Source organism: Bombina bombina, chromosome 1 (genome assembly GCF_027579735.1).
Source record: "Bombina bombina isolate aBomBom1 chromosome 1, aBomBom1.pri, whole genome shotgun sequence".
In the NCBI taxonomy this organism is placed as follows: Eukaryota; Metazoa; Chordata; class Amphibia; order Anura; family Bombinatoridae; genus Bombina; species Bombina bombina.
In genome coordinates this window covers 625,601,484-625,621,070 of record NC_069499.1, presented here as the reverse complement: position 1 = coordinate 625,621,070, position 19,587 = coordinate 625,601,484, and the positions used below count along the sequence as shown (strand labels likewise).

The window sequence follows — 19,587 nt, the reverse complement described above, 5'->3', positions numbered from 1 at the left end:
CAACTACTTCCTATGCTTTGTTATACAACAATATAATGTCCGGCTGCTTAAAATATTTGTCCCATAGAAAGTATTAGAAGCCGTTAAGTGACAATTTACACCCAGTTTCCAATGAAAGCCCAAGCCATTAATACACTTTCAGAGACTTTCAGTACATTAAAAAAAAAAAAAATACACCCAGCAAGTGTTTCAATGAAGAAAAAAATTCTAATATGTAATATTTATTGTTGTCCCATGTATAGGAATAGTTGCACTTATGTTCTTATGGAAATATCAGTAGGTATTTAGATATAAAAATATATGCAAGCACATATCTAAAAATTCAAACTAGACCTATGCCTAGGGCAGCAATACATATTACATATATTAATAAAGTGGAAAATATAATTATAATAATAAGTAGTATTTGCTTATCGTTGGAAAAATATGTAGTATAAATAAGTGTGTCTTTGTTTTTCTTTCTCTTTAGAGGTGATCACATATAAGGAGCGTAGATGTTAAACATACATTTTATAGTGTAAGGTCGGGTTACCATAGCAACTAACTTGATTTTCAAGAAATCCGATGTTGGATGGAAGTGTTAACACGTTTACTTACACCTACACGAAAAGAGCGATGGAAAGCTGGTACTAAAATGGAGTCGTAAACTACTTTTTGCTGTCGGCAACTTCGGTAGATCTATTTTTTGGAGGGACTCTATCTTTTTTGTTGAGGAAGGCAAAGTCGCTACACTGTAGTACTGAAAAAAAATGCAAATAAGACTTTGTGCATTTTTTGTTTAGCTTTGCACTTTTTATTAAAACTTGCCATTTGGAATTGTATTGTACAGTATGTAAAAGGGGCCTCATAATGTCAGTGAGTGAGCTGCACAAGGAATTCCTTTGCCTACTTTAAAAGTTTTAACCCATCTTAAATTGTATTCAGCAAGTACTTTACAGGTCTCAGTGATCTGGTAGATTAGTCAGATTTAGTGAATCTGCTGTCTATGGTAACAGTAGAATGGAGAGAGCTGTGAAAGAATTTTGCTCTGTGTAAGCTCCAGTTTTTTTTTCTTTCTTCTCAATTAGCTTATTTGCAAAGAAGTAGCGGACACAGATGCTCTATCTGTTTATTCCCGCAGACATCTCTGATCGCTCTTCACCTGTTTTACATCCTCGTAAAACTGTCAGCGCAGCCTCCCAACTCCTTTTTCCACATTTAAACACAATGTAATGTTTATTCTGACTCCCGTTCTCCACAGCTTTCTCTGACACGAACAAGATTGCACTCAAAAATCATATCTCTGAAAGAAACCAAACTCAGACTGCCTGACTTTGATGTGAACAGGGCCATTCATAATATTAAGTGCATCCAAAATGCATAAATGACATTAAGGGCCAGATTACGAGTGGAGCGCAAACATTTGGGGTTTATTGCGGGCGTTTGCACACGTCGGGTTTACCACTGGTATTAAGAGTTAGAAGTAAATGCGAACACTTGAGCGCAACCACGATTTACGCTAGGATGATTACCTCGTCCTCAGAGCTAAGATTAACTGTTTTGCTAAAAAAAATGTGTCACAAAACAAATAAAACGTATTACAAAGTACAGTTACACTCATAATAACACTATCTGATAAAATGTATTTAAAAAATTTTTGCAAAATAAAGTTATAAGGGCTCAAAGATATGAGGCCTCAGGTGTTAAGAAAAAAGGCTCCAACGGGCTTTAACTTAGAGATATATACATAAACATGTCTAAATATTTATATGTATGTATGTATATATATATATATTTATTCACAGACTTATATACACATATCAACACATAAATACATCTGTACACATATATAGGGCTAGATTTATTAAAGCTGAGGCGTGAAGGGGCGCGTATACGCGCCCCTGTACGCCTCAGCTCGCCTGTGGCGGGGTGAAAATACTCTGGTATTCGGCATTGCACACGAGCGCAAATTTGTGCTTGCGTGCAATCCCGCCCCCTGCCCGTGCACAGCCAATCACGCGCGGGCAGGAGCTGTCAATCTTCTCGGTCTGACTAGACCGAGGAGATTGAATTTCGCCACATTAGAGGTGGCGAAGAGGCTAGGGAAGCAGCAGTCTGGTGACCGCTGCTTGATAAATGACGGCGTTATTAAATCTAGCCCATAGTAGACATATATACTGTATATAAGTAAATTGGAGCCCTTTGCAGTTAAGTATATGAAAACATGTAAAAGCATATTTATCCAATATCCATTTTTAATAACGTGTTATACTGTGTATTTAGTGTAAATATTTCACATTACAATGTTCTGCATGTAGTGGAAAATGTTCTATGTATTTATAAATATCTATTCCTATATATATCTGTATATATCTATACCTATATCTATACATATATATATTGTACCAAAAAAACATCAGATATATATAGAAATATGTATTTCTGAATTAATAGAACATAGTCTGCTATGTTAAGAACATTGGAATGTGATATATTCATATTTTCATGTCGGGTTAGCGCACTTGAGAATATGCGATCGGGTTTGCGTATGAGTGGGGTGTTTGGGATTTTTTTTCCACTTTTTTTTTTTCTTCTTTCACTTCTATGGGGAATACGTGAACGTGCAGGCAATATTGTAAGTTCGGCTTTTTGCGCTTGTGTGGTTAGTGGACAAAACGAAAACCGTTTACTTTAAACTCTTAATACGAGCACAAAAAGCCAAACTTCTAGCACAGTTAAGGCTCGAGTGGGAGCGTTAATTAGCGCTTTACTTGTAATCTGGCCCGAAATGTATAACATGATAAGCAAGCAGGCTGTTTTGCTTCTTGTTTCTGTAGAACAGGGAACACTTTTTTGACTAGGCAATGTGTAATAAATATACATCAAAACTTCACTAACTTGCTATTTTGGGGGGAAAAATGGGGTTCAACATGTTGCTTTAAAGGGACAGTCTACTTGAAAATGTTTATTGTTTAAAAAGATAGATAATCCCTTTCAACAAAGTATACCAAGAGAACAAAGCAAATTTGGTTATAAAAATAAATTGCAAAGTTGTTTAAATTTGCATGTGTTTAAGTTTGACTAGACTGTCTCTTTAACCAAGTTTGAGTTAAAGGGACATGAAAGTCATAACTTTTCTTTCATGATTTAGACAGGGCATGCAATTTTAAACAACTTTCTAATTTACTTCTATTATCAAACTTTCTTTGTTCTCTTGGTATCTTTTCTTGAAAAATCTCAGGAGTGTGCACGTGTCTGGAACACTATATGGCAGCAGTTGTGCAAGAATGTTATCTAATTGCAAGAGCACTATATGGCAGCAGTTGTGTGAGAATGTTATCTAATTGCAAGAGCAATATATGGCAGCAGTTGTGCGAGAATGTTATCTAATTACAAGAGCACTATATGGCAGCAGTTGTGCGAGAATGTTATCTAATTGCAAGAGCACTATATGGCAGCATGTCACTGTGATTCTAATAATTATGTTTTTAAATGCTTTGATATTAAAGATACCTTCACTTTGTTCAGACCATTGCTGCAGCTACTTGTTACTAGACTAGATTCTTTTATGTCTGATCTTGTGACTGGTTTTCAAAATGTTTGCTTAGTTACGTAGTAGCTAAGGTTAAAAAAATACATTATTCTCCTCTGATCTATTTATTACTTTTGTTTGCCCAGGGGAAGCAAACCAACCCCATAACATGTACAGTTTTATAACATATGGCTAAAGCAAATTAAGTCCTAATTTCAAAACTCACAATTGGATCTCTCTTCTGATCTTCTTATTTTAACAGTGTCAAAGGGATTCAGAGACAGCATGTAATGTTAACCTAATATAATCTAAGCGCTGGGCCAGAAGATGGATCCACCACCATATTGCTCCCACCAACACCTATATATCCCCATCCAGCATGGTCCCTCCATAAAGGACACCAACTTAACATACTTAAAGGCACAGTCAAACTTTCATGATTCAGTTTGAGCATGTAATTTTTAAATAAATTCCCAATGTACTTTTATGATATAGTTTGCTTTGTTATTTTGGTATAATTTGCTGAAAAGCATACATAGATAGCAATGCACAACTGGGAGCTAGCTGCTGATTGGTGGCTGCACACATATGCCTCTTGTCATTGGCTCGCCCAATGGGTTCAGCTATATAAAGAGAAAACATTGCAATATCTTTGATACTCCGTTTTCAAATGGGCACTGTAATCCTTCTGCTTTGTCTTGTCTTTATTATACCCTCAGTATAACACCTTGGAATCAACACACTAAATATAAATAATAGTTATTCAACCATTGTGCAAGAATCTGTGATTCTACATTTCCCATAGATAGAGAATGGATTTATGTGAGATTGCTACAGACTGTTCAAGGTCTATTTTAATGTGCCTTTAATTTAATCACTACTGTGTAGTCATAATTGTGTTACATGTCCCTTTAATTGATATGCATTCCATCATAAAATAAATGAAAACATGCTATCAAGAGCTTTATCCATTGCATATTGTATTATAAATTATGCTATTAAAAACATAAAATTTGTATGTAAATTACACAGGAATAAATCTTATTAACTATACACAGCGTAAATCATAATTTAAGTGCACTGGATGTGCAAACAAAAAGCAAAGAATTGGTACTTAACCCTTTCGTGCCGGGGTTAACGTGTCTACATCGGAACAACTGTCCAGATGTAAACAAATTGAAATCTCGCGATCGTGCACGTGATCACGAGATTTCAATGATGGGATCGCGTCAGAGGGCCAAGCAGTTAGGATGTTGTATTCCGTCCTTCGGCGCTAAAGCCCAGCAAAATTCGGACGGACTACAAGCCCTTCCTCCGCCATGGGCGGAGGAAGCGCTGCAGCAACTGTCAGGTTTAAAAGGTAAGTATTTTAAGAAAACGAGTGAAATGTAAATTTTGATGAATTAAAGTGCCCTTGTTTTTAATAGGATTATTAAAAACCGGGCACCGATTCATCTAAATTTACATTTACTTTAAGGTACAGTGCACTGAAAAACAGCGTAATTTGATTTGTATTAAGCATAGTATTTAAGTTTTAAAACACAAAGGTTTCCCCTCTGTACTTCGTCCTTATTTGCAAACTTTTACCTAGCACAGTGCTCTAATTATTTGTATGGGAGACAGTTCGCCACTCGCAGGGACAGCCCCTTTAGAATTCCATGAGGGCTGCCCCCTGCGAGTGTTGGAGTGGAAAACCACGTCTTGACCAGCACATTTTTTAGAATTGGGGCAAAAAGGAGTAGGCATTGTGTATATATAAGTGGAGTATACTGTTTTTCTGTAAATCACTGTATATTTCTCTCACCACAGAATTCTTCGCAGAAATAAAATAAAAAATATTGAGCCTGGAGCATTATCCCAGATGAACAAGTTGGTGGATCTGTAAGTGCTTGCATTTAAAGGGAATGCATTCCCAAAATTACCACAACATTTTAGAGACTTTAGTCAGAGCTAGCCTGATAAAACATCAAATCTCTGGTATGTGTATTATTGTCATGTCACTTCATGCACGTGTTATGCAGCTACTTATAGATCAGATGCATCCTATGACCAACTATTTGTCCCCGTATTATGGTCTTCATCAGCCTTAGTAGACATGTATCAAAACAAAACAACTCTTAACTGCTTAGCAATGCAGTTGGCTCAAATAATCTGTATCAGTCCCAACCTGTATGTTTATAAGACATTTTATTATCATTTTGTCTAGAAGGGCAGCCCACACACCTCTATTAGCAGTCGAAGTATAAAAAAGGCTGCTCATTAAATACAGGCAGCAAAAGATTATAAGTCAGATATATTATTATCATGAAATAGGAATCATAGAAAAGAAATTATAAAAATGAATGCACAATTATGCTCTTAATACATTTCTCTTGAGCACATATGAAAAAAAAATCTTATAAAGGGCATACTTGAAAACGAGAGAAATCTCATTGTATCCTTCCTGGTAAAATATTTTATAAATAAATAAAATAAACTAACTTTAATAAGATGTGTATGCATATAGATAATAACATATATACAAAGGCTTAAATAAAAATGTGATGCTAACGTTTACTTAACTGGTGAGCATGCTGTTTAGATATGATTTTTGTTAAACATATATTTATGACCAAGTTAATATAAAACATACATTTATCACAAACTTAACATCAATATATAATATAAATGATTAAAGCTTATCAGAAATGTATATTTTTTCCCTTTTTGTTTTGTCAGTGGCTTTTTATACCAGCTGCAAAGTATTAATTAGGGGCCAGATTATGAGTGGTGCGCTAACAGTTACACGCAAGCTAAAAGGCCTTTATTGCAGGTGTTTGTGCATCGGGTGTAGCGCTCATATTATTACAGGTTGAGAGTAAATGCAATCACCTGAGCACAATTGAACTTAACATACGTTGGGATAGCGCATCCTCAGAGCTATGGTTAACTGTTTCGCTAAACAAAAAAGTCTCACAAAACACATCAAAAATACATTTAAAGGTACAGTTACAATCATAACCACTGATAGGAATTATTTTTTAAAAAATGCACAAAAAGGTTATAAGGGCTCAAAGATATGAGGTGTCAGGTGTTGGGTGGGGAAGGCAGGCAAAGGGCTTTAACATAGCGATACATACATATACATGTCTAAAGCTGTATCTGTATGTATATATATGTATGTATGTATATATATATATGTGTGTGTGTGTGTGTACATATGTATTTACAGACATATATACACATATAAATACATATGTGTATAGACATACTGTATATATGAGATTGTAGTCCTTTGCAGTCAAATAGATAAAAACATGAAATAAATAAATATAATTAATAAAGTGTTATACCCTGTATTTACTGTAAATATGTATATATATATATATATATATATATATATATATATATATATATATATATATATATATATATATATATATATACACACAGTTGTAATCAAAATTATTCAACCCCCATTGCAAATCAGGTTTATTGTCAAAATGTACAGACTTTCAGCTTTTGCAATGAACAAGTGGTTTCCCCAAATTCAACTTAAAATGCCACCCCTTCATGGCAAGCACCTTAAGTACTTAGTAGAGCAGTGATTCTCAAGCGTGGTCCTCAAGTACCCCCAATAGGCCAGGTTTTCATTATAGCTGAACCAGTGAACAGGTGAAATAATCAGCTGATCAGTAACACCATGGTTACTATCCTGCTCTCACCCATTAGCTGATTATTTCACCTGTGCACTGGTTCAGCTATAATGAAAACCTGGCCTGTTGATGGTACTTGAGGACCGCAGTTGAGAAACAATGTAGTAGAGCACCCTTTTGCTGTTATGAACTGCTGCAAACGAAATGCATAGCCAGACACCAGCTTCTGGCAGTGTTCCTGAGGAATCTTAGCCCATTCCTCATGAGCAATGGACTCCAGTTCAGTAATATTCTTAGGTTTGCATGTTGCAACCGCTTTTTTAAAATCCCACCAGAGATGTTCTATGGGGTTCCAAGTCAGGGGACTTTGTTGGCCACTGTAGAATCTTCTAGGACTTCTTCTGCAACCAAGCCTTGGTGGAATTTGAGGTATGCTTGGGATCATTGTCCTGTTGGAAGGTCCATTGAAACCCAAGCTTCAGCTTCCTCACAGATGTTGATGTTTTCTCCTAGGATTTGCTGATACTTCAATGAATCCATCTAGCCTTCCACATGTTGAAGGTTTCCAGTGCCAGAAGATGCAAAGCAGCCCAGAGCATCACAGAGTCACCACCATGCTTAACTCTAGGCAGAGTGTTCTTTTCAGCATATGCTTAATTCTTCTTCCTCCAGACATACCGCTGATCCATCGGGTGAAAAAGTTCAATTTTTGTTTCATCGCTCCACAGAACAGAATCCCAAAACTTCTGTGGCTTATTTATATAATTGTGAGCATATTTGGGTCAGTAGTGGTGTACGTCTTGGAGTTCTGACATGGAAACCTTATGCGCCTTACTGGGCAAACTGAAACCTCAGTGCTTGTTGCCACCAAGTCTTGCTGCAGGTCTTTTGCAGTCACTCAAGGGTTTTTCTCAACCTGCCTTCTCAGAAATCTGGTTGCAGCTGTTGATAGCTTCTTTTATCTGCTCCATCCAGGTAGTGTAACCACTGTCCCTTTAACTTTGAACTTGCAAACTATGCTTACAATGGTGTCTCTAGGAACATTGAGCGCCTTCGCTATCTTTTTGTATCCTTTTCCTTGTTTCTGAAGGGCTATGATGTCTTCTCTTAACTTTTTGTACCATTCTTTTGACTTAGACATATTTCTAACATGCAGTCAAATGTGACACCCAACAAACCCTGAGCCAGTTCAGGTATTTCATGTGTTCTAGCTTAAAGGGACAGTCAACACCAGAGTTTTTGTTGTTTAAAAAGAAAGATAATCCATTTATTACCCAGTCCCCGGTTTTGCATAACCAACACAGTTATAATAATACTGTACACGTTTTACCTCTGTAATTACCTTGTATCTAAGCTTCTGCTGACTGCCCCCTTATTTCAGTTCTTTTGACAGTCTTTTAGCCAATCAGTGCTCACTCTTAGGTCACTTCACGTGCATGAGCTCAATGTTATCTATATGAAACACATGAACTAATGCCCTCTAGTGGTCAAAATGCATTCAGATTAGAGGCAGTCTTCAAGGTCTAAGAAATTAGCATATGAACCTCCTAGGTTTAGCTTTCAAATAAGAATGCCAAAGAGAATAAAGCAAAATTGGTGATAAAAGTAAATTGCGAAGTTGTGTAAAATTACATGCCCTATTTAAATCATAAAAGGGTTTTTTTGGACTTTACTGTCCCTTTAAGCACACCATGTGCAACTAATGAAGCCCTTGATTAGATGTATCCGGTGTTCTTGAGACAACACCTGTTTTGTATATTTGTGCTGTTGTGAGGGATTCTATTCAGGGGGTTAAATAATTTTGAGACTGCAGAATTCATTAAAAGTTGCGTTTTTAGTTGAATTTGGGGAAACCACAAGAAGCATTCATTGTGTTGAGCTATTTAAATTGCCTTTGTTAGATTTGTTCATTGCAAACAGCTGAAAGTCTTTAAATTGTGTCAATAAACCTGATTTGCAATGGGGGTGAATAATTTTGATTACAGCTGTACCTATACATAATCATTTATAAATATAGGTATAGATATAAATACCATTAGGTATATATATATATAGAGAGAGAGAGAGAGAGAGAGAGAGAGAGAGAGAGAGAGAGAGAGAGAGAGAGAGAGAGAGAGAGAGAGAGAGAGAGAGAGAGAGAGAGAGAGAACATATTTTGCTATGTGAAAAACATTGGATTGTGAAATATTAATATTTTCATGTCTGGTTAGTGCACTTGAGCATACGTGATCGTGTTTACGTGTAAGTTGGATGTTAGTTTTTTTTCCCCCACTTTTCTTGCTTTATTGACTTCTATCGGGGAATACATTAATGCGATCGCAATATTCTAAGTTCGGCTTTTTGCTCACGTCGGGTTAGCACACAAGCAAAACATTTTTTTTAACGTGATACGAGTTCAAAAAGTTTACCACTCCCCTTGTAATCTGGCCCTAAATATATTGTAAACTCTCCTTTGTTTATTTTTGCAATTGAAAGTAACAGTTTTGCTTATTGAAACCACTACTTAAAATTAATTTTAAAATTATAGCTTTTGTGTATAGAAAGTGTAAAATGAGATAAAAAGGTCTTTCTGCAGACTCAGCCAATTTGAAATGGGATTTTCTTGGGAACAATGGGTGGTGGTTTCAATGAACAATAGCAGCTATTACAAAAATTTACTAAAGGACCAATTTCTAATACATTTAATAAATTGCAACTGGCATAACAAGTAATTAGGAACATGTTAAGAGGAAACCAATTTTACAGTAAACTCCCTTTAGGAACATAATTTTATTTCTTATTTTTTAATCCTTTTTTTCTGTATATATGTGTTTAATAAACAGGTATACAAAAATGTTGTGTCCTCTATAAGGATTGTGCACAGTAGTCTTTGATTAGGTCTTTTTATTCATTCTCTTTCCTGAACCCTCTTTAATAGTAATTACAATAAATGTGAATTTTTTAACATGGTGGTAGTATAGTTTGCATGTGCTGTCTATTGTTGGTAGACATATACATTTAGAGATATGCACTAAACCCTAAGTTCACAGAATTCTAACTCATGTATGGAATGTTCTTTGTTATTAGAGACCTGTCTGAAAACCAGATCGTGGATCTGCCCCCTTCTTTATTTGACAATCTGCAAGACCTTCAACAGTTGTGAGTATGGCAGTCTGACCAAACGTTATAATTTGTGTAAAATTATAAATAGCTGATGGGTTTTACAGAACTAAACTTGTTTTTTGTCAGAGGAGATCTGCATATTGTGTACATCTATCTACTTGTCATTCCTTGAAAGATATATTTTGTTACCCCAGTATACAATCAACGAGAACAAACAACCTTTCAACACTAATTTGTGCAATAATTTTTCTGATTACACCTAAGATTATTTTAAAGCATCATTCGCTGAACCTCAAATGAATCTAAGCTTAAACACTACTGTGAAGCTGGTCTGGTTTTATTATAAATCTCATATCTTCTACAGACAATTTTTTGTGCTAATTTCCCTGATCTATTTCAGTTATTTATGAAAAACATATGAAGGTGCCCAACAATGAAATCAAAGCTTCACTGGTTTTGTAATTTATTTTCTGTTTAGAATTTTTTACTTTACTTTTAATTTTGAGACCCAGACAAGATTGGCTATAAAATAAAGTTGAAGTCTCCCTACAATTAATCAGTGTCATGATTACTTTATTGTTATCTCTGTGCAGCAGGTACTTCACATGATCTCAAGAAACACAGTGTAGCTGAATATAAGTAATAAGTAATGTATATCCATCTATCATATTGTTTACTGTACAGTTTGTAAGGTGCATTGTCTAAGGGCCAGATTAAGAGTGGCGCACTAACTGTTGCGAGAGAGCATTATCAGGTTTATTGCGCCTGGTTGCGCACATTGGAAGTAGCGTGCATATTACAAGTTGAAAGTAAACATAATTACTTGAGCGCAATTGAATTTAACGTGCATCAGGATAGCGAGACCTCAGAGTTATGGTTAACTGTTACGCTCAAATAAAAAGTGTCACAAAACACATAAAAAATATATTTAAAAGTACAGTTACTTTCATAATAACACTGTATAATAAAACATTTTTTTTTTTTTTTTTAAATTGCATTAAAAAGTTATAAGGGCTCAAATATATTAGGTCTCAGGTGTTAAGGAAAAAAAGGCTGTAGAGGGCTTTAATTTACAGATATATACATATACATGTCTAAATATGTATATGTATGTATATATGTGTGTTTATGTGTGTGTACATATGCATTTATAGCCATATGTACACACATATAGACATATATATAAGTGCATTGGAGCCCTTTGCAGTCAAGTAGATGAAAACATGTTAAACCATATTTATGCCATTTTCATATTTAATAAAGTGTTTGCGTATTTACTGTAAATATTTCACATTCCAATGTTCTTCACCTAGAGAAATATGTTCTAAGTAATTATAAGTAGAGCTTTAAAGGTCTCCACTGGGTGTCAACAACCTTCAACAGGCGAGCAAAGAAATAAAGTTAAAAGTCCACTTTATTGGTTACATATAAAACGTCAAGATCACAGCAGACAGGACTCCAAACAGCTGACGCATTTCCTGCCTCCCAAGAAACTCGTGGACTTTTAACTGCATTTTTTCAAATTAAGGGGCGTATTGGAGAAGCCCTATCCACCTGTGGGTTAACTAGCATGTTTGTTGCTGATATGGCGGCACTAAGGTGAAAAGGGAAACCACAGATTTAACTTTTTCCACCCACTGACTTGATTTCGGTTAGAAGCTATTACATGCTTTGGAACAAGTGGAAGTTAAAGGTACCGACACATACGGCTGGAAGTCTGTGAAAATCAGAGGAAACAGACGGGAGCCAGCGGTCCGGTGGTAAGACTTTTTCACTCCAATATTCACTGGGATTTAAACAGGCACTTTCCTGGTTATACAGTGTGTATGATTATAACAGATATGAATAATTGTAACAAGAGTAGTCAATATAAAAGCCCTACAGCTCTGAATTATCATAATTATAAATAGATATTCCTATATATAATAATAATAATAAATTTATATATATATATATATAGGTATAGATAAATATTGTACCAAAATACCTTCAGATATATGTAGAAATATGTATTTATCAATAAATAGAAACATTTTTGCTCTGTGAAGAATATTGGAATGTGAAATATTAATGTTTACATGTCGGGTTAGCGCACTTGAGAAAATGTGATCGGGTTTGCGCAAGAGTAGGGTGTTAATTTTTTTTTTTTTCACTTTTCTCACTGCATTGAAGTCTATGGGGACAATTTATCAAGCTCTGCTGCTCCATAACCTGCCTGCCTATTCTGAGGTGGCAGACAGAAATCAAACACCCCCTGCTAGCAACCAATTGGCCGTGAATCTGCAGGGGGGCGGTATTGCACCAGCAGTTCACAAGAACTGCTGGTGCAATGAGAAATGCCAACAGCTTATCATGTCCGCTCACACATTAGTAAATTGACCCCTACAGGGGAATACGTTAAACAGTATTCTAACTTTGGCTTCTTGCGTTTGCCTGGTTAGGGCTCAAGAGAAAACACTTACTTTCAACTTGTAATATGCGCACTACCCGACACATGCATAAAGCTTACTTCTAGAGTTGTTAATGCGCGAGCGATAAAAAGCGCTCCATGCGTAATCTAGTACTTTGTAAATATTGTTGTTCCTAAAATGCACCAATTTTGAACAGAACTTAAAACATAAAGTAATTCAGTAGGTATTGTTGCAAACCCTTGAGAATGACATTACATTTTCAAACAGATGATCATAATGATTCTGTTGCATAGCATCCTTATGGAATTCTAATTGTAGGAAAGATTGAGTCCCTTGTGAGTCTTCAGTTCTTGTCCTTGGTAAATTATGTGTGAACAGGTGCAGTGCTGCTACGGTACTGTTCCCATTATCATTAGCAACCTTTATGGCTCTGATATTGTATAATAATGGCTGTTTGCATCCTAGGAATATCTCCTTCAACCCCCTTAATCAAATACCACAGAACCAGTTTGACCTTCTGACTAACCTACACTCCTTGTAAGTAACATCAAATCATATTGTATTTGTATGAATTCTGCCAAGAAGTCCCCTAGAAAATATAACAGTATCTTTAAGACAATGTATCGATAATGAAAATGTAAAGTTTCCATGGTAACCCATATTCAGTATCATGATGCTATTTGAAGGTTACTTTGAACTTAAAGGGACACTGAACCCAATTTTTTTCTTTTGTGATTCAGATAGAGCATGCAATTTTAAGCAACTTTCTAATTTACTCCTATTATCAATTTTTCTTCGTTCTCTTGCTATCTTTATTTGAAAAAGAAGGCATCTAAGCTTTTTTCTTTTTTCAGACATCTGGACAGCACTTTTTTATTGGTGGATGAATTTATCCACCAATCAGCAAGGACAACCCAGGTGTTCACCAAAAATGGGCCGACATCTAAACTTACATTCTTGCATTTCAAATAAAGATACCAAGAGAATAAAGAAAATTTGACAATAGGAGTAAATTAGAAAGTTGCTTAAAATTTCATGTGCTATCTGAATCACAAAAGACAAAAATTGGGTCCCTTTAATGCAATATTATTTCTTGATGACAATGCTTAGATAATTTTCCGTGCTATATGTAGATATATTACATTTTATATATTAATTTTCAGAACTACACAGTATATTTTTTTATAGTTTACACTGTTGTAAAATATACATATTAACTCATTTATTCTTTTATGTTTGCAGAATCATTGAGGGTCTCGAGATCCCCAACATTCATAATCAAATGTTTTCAAATCTTGTCAATCTGTCCCATATGTAAGTAAGGACACTAAGTAATCTTCAGTACAAATACCAATGAAGCACTGATGTTGTTTTGGGATGGGTTCATAACAGGTCTTACAATAGTGGTTTAGTAAAACGCTTACAGCATTTTTGCCATCGCTTGGTTTACACAAAAAAGAACTACTAATTTGGAAAAAGGTTACTGAACACAAAAATATGGCAATATGCTATTTTAATGCTTTCTTCTATTCATTTTTTTTTGTTAGTGCACAAACATACATTTTTGGGGAATTTTAAAAGAACTGAGCATAGGCACTTACATTTTTTCCAAACAAACTCTCATAAGAAGCTCTGGTTATTTATCAGAAAAAATAACTTTCTCTTTTCTTTTAAGTTACTTCAAGAGGTTCCAGTACTGCAGCTATGCTCCTCATGTACGTAGCTGCAAACCCAACAGTGATGGCATCTCCTCATTTGAGAACCTCTTGGCCAACATCTTGCTTCGAGTCTTTGTGTGGGTCATGGCCTGTGTCACATGCTTTGGGAACTTGTTTGTAATTTGCATGAGGTCCTTTATTGTTACTGAAAACTGCCAGCATACAATGTCAATCAAGTCTCTCTGCTGTAAGTGATAAGCAAATTAACACCAATATTCTAGACAGGCAGAATATAATAAATATACGTGTGCCACATGCCTCACAACTACCTTTCTTCAATGATGTACTTCTGGTTAATTAATTTTTAACAATACATTTTTAGTAATATACAAAAGGACATGGGGTATTAATTGGCTTCAGGACACCAGTGAGAAAGTTGTTATCTGCTACGCAAGTGCTTCCATAATATAAACAAAGCCTATGGGCTGAATAGATGGGTTATGTGCTGTGAAAAGCTATGTTTTGGCAGGTGCAGCAGGACATTGATACCCTCAGCCATTATACCAACATATTGAATACAATTTATATTATAATATGTATCAATGCTGTGACATTTAAAAAAAGTGACAATAAGAAAAACACGAAAAGTATACAACACTGTACACTGTGTTATTAAAAATTAGATAATAGTAGTAAACAATAACAAATACTAATTAATTAACTAATGAGCGCAGGGTGAGAAACACCAAACTCTTGAGAATACCTATGTGTTCCCAAAAATAGGTAATATGAAAATCAGAAAAGGAGAGTTTATCAGGAGCACTATAGCTAAAGGTGCTGGGAGGTAAGACTATATAAATGAAATTGGCATAGACATTTAGCGTATCTTAAAAAATAGCATCAATTTAATGCACAGCAAATAATACACAACAATAAATAAAAACGGACGTCTCCGTGATTAAAAGTCCTTAAGTTGCCGCCATATGATAATTGTAATAGCAGAGAAAGTTCGTAGTACAATAAATGACAGTCTGGTGTACACTTACAGTATCCTTAATGTATGTTGGTTTGCTAGCAAACAGGGGCTTACCCCAAACTTTCCACTCGATATCCTCCGTGAGTTGGTTACAGCCGTTAGCGTGGTGACACCGCTAATGTAGGCGTTGTCTCAGATCGGCTCCTCTGATTGGTCCAAACTCGGACCTAGTCAGCAGCAGACAGGGGCTTGCCGCAAACTTTCCCCTCGGTGTCCTCCGTAAGTTGGTTAAAAGCCTTTAGCGTGATGACAACGCTAATGTGGGCGCTGCCTCAGATTGGCTTTTCTTATTGGTCTAAACTCGGACCCGGTTAGCAGCGGTAGTGGTGACTATTAAAGTGTAGCAATTGTCCGATGAATAATGCCTGCTCTTAGTGCTAGTGCTAGTGATCTTGAGAAAGCCCTGTAGAGGGGGAAACGCGTCGATGTGCTGCAACTACTATTGAGATTACTATTTGAAGCTGAAGCTACCACAGTGTTCATTGAGGATTGTGCAATATCGCTATAATAACTAGTGATTTGAAAGACTTGCAACTACTCTCTGAACTTTTCATCCGATAACCAAGCTTGTTTTCATCTTTAATTCTGTACCTGCGTGCTTGCTAGCACTAAGAGCAGGTATTATTCATCGGACAATTGCTACACTTTAATAGTCACCACTACCGCTGCTAACCGGGTCCGAGTTTGGACCAATAAGAAAAGCCAATCTGAGGCAGCGCCCACATTAGCGTTGTCATCACGCTAAAGGCTTTTAACCAACTTACGGAGGACACCGAGGGGAAAGTTTGTGGCAAGCCCCTGTCTGCTGCTGACTAGGTCCGAGTTTGGACCAATCAGAGGAGCCGATCTGAGACAGCGCCTACATTAGCAGTGTCACCACGCTAACGGCTGTAACCAACTCACGGAGGATATCGAGTGGAAAGTTTGGGGTAAGCCCCTGTTTGCTAGCAAACCAACATACATTAAGGATACTGTAAGTGTACACCAGACTGTCATTTATTGTACTACGAACTTTCTCTGCTATTACAATTATCATATGGCGGCAACTTAAGGACTTTTAATCACGGAGACGTCCGTTTTTATTTATTGTTGTGTATTATTTGCTGTGCATTAAATTGATGCTATTTTTTAAGATACGCTAAATGTCTATGCCAATTTCATTTATATAGTCTTACCTCCCAGCACCTTTAGCTATAGTGCTCCTGATAAACTCTCCTTCTAGTAAACAATAACCCCAGGGTGACTACAAAGGGCTGCTTTTTTTGTTTTTAAAGAAGTGTGTATTTTCATATTGTAATATATTTGGAACCTCCTGCAAGCCACATAGTTGGATCCATTTATTACTGGAAGCTTATCTTAGAGCTAATGAAGCTCCATGCTGTGTGAGCACCTGACCAAGCTGAGCATTTCAATAATATTTAACCTGTTTTACACTATGGAATTTTCTCTGCTTTTTTGAGGTTACATTGAAGAACAATATGGACATTCTTCTACTTTTTAATAAGACAGTGCACATTGTTGTATATTTTTCAATGTTTTCTTATTTATACCAAGATATTGTTTAATTTGCTTTGTGCACGTTTATTTTATATATGAATGACTGAAAACACATTTTTTGGCACAGAACAATAAAGTGCAATGCAGTCATTATTACATAGGTCGATGAATACCTTTCCTCCTAGCCGTGCCAATTGGACATCTAGTTTTTCAGATACGTGTGTAACCAGACCATATTTCTCCTAAAAGGCTTAGATTTTCAGAATAAATTGCTGCCCTTTGTACACCATTGCTTGACTAGCTGCATATTGACAACTCAATCACACACAATTTAATATATCAGAAATAATAAAGTTATGTTAAAGGGATAGGAAAGTCAAAATTAAACTTAAATGATTCAGATAGAGCATGTAATTTAAAGACACTTTAAAATTGACTTCTGTTTTCAAACTTGCTTCATTCTCTTGGTATTCCTTGTTGAAAAATAATAAGCACATATCCTACACTATTGGGAGCTAGCTGCTGATTGGTGAATGCACACATTTGTATCTTGTGATTGGCTAACTAGATATGTTACAGCTAGCTGCCAGTAGTGCAATGTTGTTCCTTTAGCAAAAGATAGCAAGATAATGAAGCAAATTTGATAATAGAAGGGAGTTGTTTAAAATTGTATATTCTATCCAAATCATGAAAGAAAATGTTGGGGTTTCCTGTCCCTTTGAAGACACATATTATTTTCTATGCCCACAGTTTTTGTAAATATAAGAAATCTGCAAAAATATATATTGTGATTGTAGAGTGTTGGTTACCTAGCCTTTAATGATCACTCTATTTGTATAGGTGCAGACTGTCTGATGGGATTCTACCTCTTTTGTTTGGGCGCCTTTGATATAAAGTTCCTGGGGGAATATAACAGACATGCTCAGCTTTGGATGGAGAGTTGGGGGTGTAAACTTGTGGGCTCCTTGGCCATGTTGTCTTCTGAAGTCTCCGTCTTGATGCTCACATACATGACTCTGGAAAAATACTTGTGTATCGTTTTCCCATTCAGCCATTTTCGAGCAGGCCGTGGACAGACACTTTGTACCCTGACTGCCATCTGGGGAATGGGTTTCTTGATAACAGTGATTCCCTTCCTCAGTTATGAAACCTTTGGAAATTTCTATGGTCGAAATGGTGTCTGCTTCCCACTGCAGTCTGATAGCACAGAGAAATCTGGAGCACGAGGATATTCTGTCAGTATATTCCTGGGTAAGGACAGCTACTTGTGTGCCAGATGTACTTTGCTTAATTTTCATTAAGACAGAGCTAAATATATAATAAATATTATATTCAAAGACACTCAAAAACATAGAAGTTGAATGAGTAAGTGTTCACATAATGGAAATTTTGAACTTAAATAATGTTTTCCCCATGACCTTTTGAACCACATTTTTAAACACTAATGGTTTGAGTTAATGCAATGTTCTAATGCGGAACCTCTATGGAAAAAAAATCATGTCAGGAGATTTATTTTCTGTGGTTTGTTAGTACCTTGGTAATATTCAGTTTGCTCACATTTTATGAAAGAACAGTATACAGGAGTCATTATATAACAGCAGTTTAGTTAGGTGTATTATAGCTAATTAACCTTAAACATGACAGTCCCCTAAAGCAATAACCCTGTATGCAACTTCCGCTCATTTAAATTATCCCTATCTGTGACCCCCCAAGCACATTACAACTTAACCATGATTCTACCCAACCGTAACCTAATTGCTGACCCAGCTCTTAACCTCTCTCCAACCTCAATCATCTTGCTTAAACTTTCTACATCTACCACCAAAATAAAGAAACATTACTGCTTTTTTATTCAAATTAATCATCACTGTCACACAAGAAGTCTTTACCTTAAGACCAGTTGAAGAATCTTCTTTTTCGGCTTCTTCAGGCCATAAATCAACAGGTCCTCCTTGACTCTTGCTGGTTCCTCTGTGGGTTTGCCACCTAATAATAGAAACATTTAGTCATTCTTGATTAGTTAATCTGATTAACCAAGCTTGGATTATGGTGGAGGGTCTCATCGTCTGTATTAATCTTACAAATTGATGATAATTATTATAACTTTGGTGACTTAATAGTAAATATTTTATTAAAGACAGGAGGCCAGTATTTTGCAAAACTTTGTTTATTATAAATCTCTCTATCAGTACATAGCAACAACAATGGAAAAAATAAACCAATGAACATCAAGCAGAGTATATAAATATATCTGCCTAAAGTATCCTCTTCCTCTTTCTTTACATAAGGTAGAGAGAAAAAAACAGTAAAAGTCCAACAATTGAACTAATAAATTTCACAATTCTTCCGTAGAAGATAATTGAAAACTGAAGAATTGGACCACCCAAGAATGATCGAGTTGATGAGCAATTTCAGAGCTTTTTCAAAGATGACATGAAGATCCAGGAGGCCTTTCACACTAGGATAGAACAAATAAACCTCTAATGGTATATGTCTATGTATAAAAAATAATGACATCTGAAAATACAATCAAATAAATAAACAAGTATCTTATACAAAAAAGGGATAGATAGGGAGGGAGGGCAAAATACTCTCCGCAAGTCTTTAATAAAATCTGAACCCACCAAGGCTATAATAAACTTCATTTTATCACAAGACAAAAGGCTCCTATTTTTCATTTCAATCTAGGAGTTAATAGTGAGAATGCAGCATATGGAAAAGGTTTAAAATAGAATTT

General features: G+C 35.8%; 1 protein-coding gene across 1 annotated transcript in view; it reads left to right on the top strand.

The window, feature by feature from the left end:
- LOC128660144 (relaxin receptor 1-like) overlaps positions 1 to 19,587 on the top strand; it is a 291,316-nt gene that overhangs the window by 231,881 nt on the left and 39,848 nt on the right. Inside the window, exons 11-16 of the mRNA XM_053713798.1 lie at positions 5,321 to 5,392; positions 10,213 to 10,284; positions 13,125 to 13,196; positions 13,902 to 13,973; positions 14,335 to 14,564; positions 17,691 to 18,101. Coding sequence (XP_053569773.1) covers positions 5,321 to 5,392; positions 10,213 to 10,284; positions 13,125 to 13,196; positions 13,902 to 13,973; positions 14,335 to 14,564; positions 17,691 to 18,101 — 929 coding nt within the window. The remainder of the gene's footprint in view (positions 1 to 5,320; positions 5,393 to 10,212; positions 10,285 to 13,124; positions 13,197 to 13,901; positions 13,974 to 14,334; positions 14,565 to 17,690; positions 18,102 to 19,587) is intronic.